We start from the raw sequence: 6,542 nt of genomic DNA on the forward strand, positions 1-6,542 counted from the left end.
ACTTCCTCCGATAGAACTAGCTCATCAGCACCGAAACTATCGAAGACCTTTGCAACCCACTCGTGCTGTAACACGCATAACATGATTCCTATCACCCATAGCTCTAACAGTACCACACAGCATGAAATATGGCTAGCAGATATTTTATTTCATTATCACTGATCAGCCAACGTCTTCGGTATTAGAATCAGTTACTCAGTACTTAGCTCGGGGCGATGAGTTTCACTTCACAGGTCACGCATCTTCACGACCGACTCCAAGCTGTTAACTCGGTCACTCGACGGCTCCACTTCCAGAGGCACAAGGTAGCGAACATGCCGACGGTAGACTTTTCCCCGGATGTTGACATCCACCACACGTGTCGCTCCGTCCTTGCCTGGGTAGACGGCTTCCACTCTTCCCAATGGCCACTTTGCTCGTGGAAGATGGTCGTCGAGGCATAGCAGAACATCTCCAACCTGAGCTGACCTCTGAGCACGTTGCCACTTGGTAGTCAGGTTCAACCGTGAGACAACCTCTCTCTTCCAGCGCCTCCAAACTACCTTCAGTAAATGCTGGATGATGTCGAAACGCCGATGAGGATGAGCTCGCTCAGCCAACTCTGCCTGTTCCTCCAGTGGACTCGTGACTCGAGCGTGTCCCACCAGAAAATGGTGAGGCGTCAATGGCTGAGGGTCCGCGGCATCAGTAGAAACCGCAGTTAGTGGCCTAGAGTTGAGTAACCCTTCCGCCTGAACAAGAGCAGTATGCAGTTCCTCATCGGTAAGATCCGCTTTATACAAGACTGTCTGCAGTACTTGTTTCAATGAGCGAACGACCCGCTCAAACACACCACCAGTGTGAGGCGCCCTCGGGGGGTTAAAAACCCACTGTGTCCCTTGGGCTGCCAACGCTGCTGAGACATCACCAGTACCAAGACTTTGTACAGCTTCACGCAACTCCCGCTCTGTCCCGACGAAATTCGTCCCATTATCTGAGAGGATCATGGTTGGGGTTCCACGGCGCTTGGTGAAGCGTACCAGGGCCATTTTAAAACCGTCCGTGTCTAAGGAGTACACTACCTCGAAATGGCAAGCCCTGGTTTGCAGGCATGTGAAGATCGCTGCATACCGCTTTTCCTGGACACGTCCGCGGCCACGTTTTACGTAAAACGGCCCAGCAAAGTCGACTGCTGTACGTGAGAAGGCGAGTAGCTGACCTTCGGTTCTGAAATTGGGTAGCGGACCCATCGCTGGTGAGTACGGCTTGTTCCACAAACGTTTACAGCCGACACAGGCCTGACGATACCGCTTTACCGTCTGTCTCCCCTTTACGATCCAGAACTTGTCAGCTAGCTTCGATAGCAGGTGGTTGGTACCAATCGAGTGTGAGCATTGCCGATCTTCTTCTGCAATGACCAATTCCATCACCCGGTGCTTCTGAGGTAATATCAAGGGACACCGAAACTCACTGGCCAGATGATGAGCCGTCCTCAGTCTCCCGCCAACTCGTAACACCGGGACTTCAGCGCTGCTGTCCAGGAACGGCCGCAGCTTGACAAGAGGTGATGAGGATGGTAGTTCCTTGCCGTTCATCAGAGTGTGGTACACGTCTGGGTACTGGTCTCTCTGTGATCGCGCCACCCAATACTGCTCAGCACTGTCAACCTCTGCTGCTGAAAGCTCCGGCACATTAAGAAAAGAACATTGGCTGCCCAAGTTCACTTCAACCACGGGGGCCTCCCCCGTGCTGGTATAAGCTTGTTCTCCAGCGCGGGCTGACCTGAGGCAGTGGATAAACCGGCGACACCAGGCTGTTACACGTAGGAGATGAGGCCACGCAGAGTAGTTCCCGGGGTCCAGTCGAGTCTCAGCAGGATGACACTCAACTGCATGTAGGCTGACCATGGCAGTAGCTACCTTGGATACTTGCATGCATGGAAGGACGGAGGGCACGGCAATCATTTTCTTTGGCCACTGGTCAGCACCGAAGGAGAGGAATCGAGGCCCAGACCACCACGTTCCCCGTTCCACGAGTTGCTGGGCAGAGAGTCCACGAGTAGGAAGATCAGCGGGATTCTCCTTTCCGGGAACATGCTGCCACTGCGCAGGACGCGAAAGACGCTGGATTTCTGAAATGCGGTTGCCGACGTCAACCTTAAACTTTCTACTGAGCGAGCGAACCCAGTAGAGGACGTTCATCGAGTCTGTCCAATAGTTGACGTCATCTGTTCCAACACCAACCGCTCCACTGACGTACTGACCCAGGCGTGCACCGAGTACTGCACCCTGCAGCTCAAGCTGAGGGATCGTTCGCCGCTTGATGGGAGCCGGCCGCGCCTTTGCCATGATCAACGTGACACGTGCTCCGCCATCACTCTCCGCCACTCGCACATAAGCTGCTGCGGCATATGCCAATGCGGAAGCGTCCGTGAACACATGGACGGTGATGTCGTTGACCCAATCATCTCCCTTGAAACAGCGACGGATCTTGAGGTGAGAAAGAGTGTCGAACTCACTAAACCACCGGCTCCATGAAGCAAGATGAGCATCTGGCAGCGTGTCGTCCCAGCCGATTCCAGAGAGACATAACTCTTGGAACATTATCTTGGCCCTTATGGTGAATGGCGACAGCTGACCCCTTGGGTCGAACAATGTTGCCATGCGGCTCAAGACTGACCGCTTCGTAAACACTGTCGGAGATGATCCCTTGTAGTGGAACGTGAAGTAGTCCCCCTTGACCATCCACTTCACACCTAAGGCTTTCTGGGACACCTCAGGATGCGAGGGGCTCTCTGCAATTGACCTGGACTCTGCCGCGGCCCGCTCCTCAGCAGGAATAGACGCCATGACCTCTGGGCTGTTGCTTAGCCACTTACGTAGCGTGAACCCGCCACGCTTCAAGAGGGCCTGAGTCTCCACTCGAGCAAGAATCGCCTGCTGTACGTCACGTAGCGACTTGAGAAGATCATCGACATAGAAGGAGTCCCGCACAATGTCGCTGGCAATAGGATCATACTGGTCTCCAAAGCGCTCGGCAGTAGCTTGCAAGGCTCGTCCAGCTAAATAGGGTGACGCCTTGATCCCGAAGACCAGCCGCATGAATTCGTACGTCTCAACTGTTTCGCCAGGCTGCCATAGGAACCGGTGGTATCTTCGGTCTTCTGGGGAAAGGGACACCTGGAGAAACATCTCCGAAACATCGCCCATCAGTGCGATAGGCTCAAGGCAGAAGCGAATCAGGAGCTTCACGAGGTCGGCCTGCAGTTTCGGTCCAGCCAACATCAAGTCGTTCACAGCAACATTATTTGCTCTGGCGGCAGCATCAAAAACAACGCGGACTTTAGTCGTTGCCTTATCCTCCCGTATAACAGCGAAATGCGGCAGATAACACTGTGATGAGCCGCATTGTTCAACTTCCTCAGTTGTCAGTTTCCGGATGTAGGACTTCTGCAGGTAGTCTTCCAGGACCTTCGCATACCTTGGCAGCATACCTGGCCGTCGCTGCAGCGATCGCATGAGTGCGCGGAGTCGGTTCTCAGCCAGCACCTTGTTGCTCGTGACATCAGGCTGCTTGGCGCCGTCCTTCCAGGGGATTCCGACTTCAAACCGACCGTCCTTGTAGTTCAGGGTTCGCTGAGTTGAAGTCACCGCTTGCTGCTCGTCCGGAGTCAAGTACTGGTCTGACTTTGGTAACATTCCAACCGCTTCAAGATCCCAGAAACGACTCACCAGGTGGTCCAAATTGGTACCAGCAGTGGTCACCGCATGGAACGTCGAATGCGTCGGTGTGGATGGACATAGTACTGGCCCAAAACAGACCCATCCGAGAGGAGTCTTCCGAGCAATAGGGTCACCATCGCCTCCATGACGTTCCTCATCCGCACGGTGAAGCACTGGTGAGTTCAAGCCAATCAGCAAGTCGAGGTGATTGTCTCCTGCTGTCTTGAACGATACGTCACGAAGATGTGCCCAGTTGTCCTGAATCTCCTTCCAGTTCACCAATCGCAGATCCGTCGTTACTCTGGGCAGGACATATGCCTCAAGCTCCGTAGCCTTGTCACCACCATCATGCTGGACCGCTAGCGTCACCACTTGGAGAGTGTCGTTAATTGCGCCACCACCGATAACGCCGACCGACACTTTCTTCCTGCTCCCCCCTAGACGGAGACGCCTAGCCAGACGCTCTGAGACATAGCTGCACGAGGATCCTGAGTCCAGGAGGACGTTGGCTGTAGCCTTCGCTGTACCACCTCTGACTTCTGCCTGCGTGACCATAAAGGATGTTAGCCCAGCATTGGAGTCGTCTGTAGCTGCTGTTGCATGCGCCGTGTTTTCACTCGCAGCCGGACTGGTGGACGCAGCTGCCTTACTGGAGGGCAGTGATGGCTTTGACTCGTGCAGAAGCGAGTGGTGCTTACCACGGCAGTGAGGGCAACCGGAAGCAGCATTGCAGTCACGCGCCCAGTGACCTTCCCTTAGGCAGCAGAGACACAAATTCAGTAGACGAACCAGCTCGTTACGTCTCGACGTTGAGAGTGCCTTGAACTCATTGCAGTTAGCGAGCTGATGCGGACCACTACACTTGCGGCACCTCTGTCGTGCTTGCTGCTGTGTCTTTGAGTGGCCAGACGTCTTGATCGGAGCTTCTTGAGGCCTTTTTGGCGCCGTAGCTTCAGTGCCTATGAAAGACCGTTGCTGCACGGGGCGCTGAACAGCTTCATGATGCCTTTTTCCATGGGAGGGTTGACGGTCTGGCTGCTCGGTACGGTCATTGGCATACTTTGCCGTCTTCACCTTTTCTAGTAGCCAGGTGGCAAACACCTTGATGTCGGTGTTACCGTCTCCGTGCCTCTCAAAATACCTGATGAGCGTTGTCCTCGGCACCTTTTCGGTAGCAATGATGCACAGCTCAGGGCCCGGTTCAGAGCCGCACAGCTTCATGTTGGCGATTAGGCTGCGTAGCTTGACCGCATACTGCTGCAGACCCTCCACGTCCCTTTCGTTAGTGACTCGGGGATGGTTGAGCAGATCTCGGATTTGTTGCTCCAAGTGTCGATCTGTGCCACCAAACCAAGACTCCAGCTCCGCCCACGCGGCGTCATATGCTCCGGGGCCGTCCAGAAGGTCTTCAATGAGGATAGCGGCTTCTCCGCCAGCAACGGCCTCGCGAAGGCGAGCCATTTGGTACTCCTCAGGCAAAGATGAGTCGGCTACTTGCAAGAACCTCTGCCGCCATTGGATGTAATCGCGCCCTTTTCCACTGAACTTCGGCACTTCTATTGGCTTCAACCAAGAATGCCCATATGGACTGATGTGTGGAGCAGCAGGCTGTGCATACTGAGTCTGATATTGACTGTGAGCACTAGGCGCGGCTGCCTGTGCAGAAGGCCGGTAAGCTCTTGGTGCAACACTGCGTCTTGGAGATGGAAATGCAGTCTTAGCTGCGTGAGCTGAGGGTAGTGGTGGAAGAACTGAAGATGAAAATGCAGTAACAGGCTTGGCGTGAGGACGTTGCTGTACAGAAGGCATTGCTCTCGCTCTGAATGCTCCACCACCCTGCCCTTGAGTTTGACTGGGTGCTCCACTCACAACTCTGTTCACTGCGACTCCAGGTGTACCAGTACCACTACCTGCACTAGCAACGTAGGCAGCACTAGACACTTGAGTAGCGGAGTGTTGATGATGTTGAGGCTGTCCCACAAGCACACTACTCTGAGTAACACTAGCAGTTGTGAATGTAGCTGCATGCACAGCGTGACCTGGAGGTCGCAACGAGGATCGAGTTCCAGAGCTAGTATCAGCCCTGCTGCCCCTGCCTTGCATTCCTGGACTGCCTCTAAGTGCTAGTGCACCTAAGCCTGCTATCAGGGTAATCACCCACTGTCCCATCATCTTGAGCAGCTCCATGAATGGCATGATCCCTTTGATCAGCAGCAGCGGCAGCAGGCGTTTGCCAGGGAACAGCAGTGCTGCATCCGTCAGTGACGCCACTGTGATACATACCAGTACTATACATAGTCACTACTGATGCATCATCATCACTACAAGCTCTCAGGCTGGAACTGACACCAGGGTCTCCAGAAAACTCCGTTCCTCGGTCATCAGCACTACGTGGCGCGCTGTGGGCAAAATCTTCGCCCTCTAGCTCTTCCTCTAGAGGCTGCGCTGACAAGTCACCATCGCCACTGGGCTGACTGGCTGACTCCAAAACTCCTGACTCAAGGAGCGAACTAACTTCTGCCAGCGGAGAACAATCCTCGTTCAACTTCTCAAACCACTTTTCCAACTTCTCCAATCCTTCAAAATCTGCATCGTCTCGCAATTGATTCCTGTGGTCCTCGACCACTTCTTCGATTTGTTTTACTATTCCTTCGGCGTCAGCCAGGTACTTTTTGAGGTACCTCGCACTCGGCGACGACTTCCCATACTCCGTGTTCAATACCTTCAGCAGGTTGGTCAGTCTTCTCCGCAGGGAGGCACGAAACTTTACATAGTCGTAAGTCACACTTTGGGCTGGAGGTGCCTGCGAGCTACTGCCGAGCGCTTTGGAGACCAGTATGA

The 6,542-nt window shown here is 54.2% G+C and overlaps 1 protein-coding gene across 1 annotated transcript; it reads right to left on the reverse strand.

Moving 5' to 3' along the window:
• Nucleotides 1-227: 227 nt before the first annotated feature.
• Nucleotides 228-5,897, reverse strand: LOC135823687 (uncharacterized). Its single transcript, XM_065336534.1, has one exon. The coding sequence runs from the start codon at nucleotides 5,895-5,897 to the stop codon at nucleotides 228-230; it is 5,670 nt and encodes a 1,889-aa protein (XP_065192606.1).
• Nucleotides 5,898-6,542: the final 645 nt, after the last annotated feature.

The sequence above is a fragment of the Sycon ciliatum genome, chromosome 8 (genome assembly GCF_964019385.1).
Source record: "Sycon ciliatum chromosome 8, ocSycCili1.1, whole genome shotgun sequence".
NCBI lineage: Eukaryota > Metazoa > Porifera > Calcarea > Leucosolenida > Sycettidae > Sycon > Sycon ciliatum.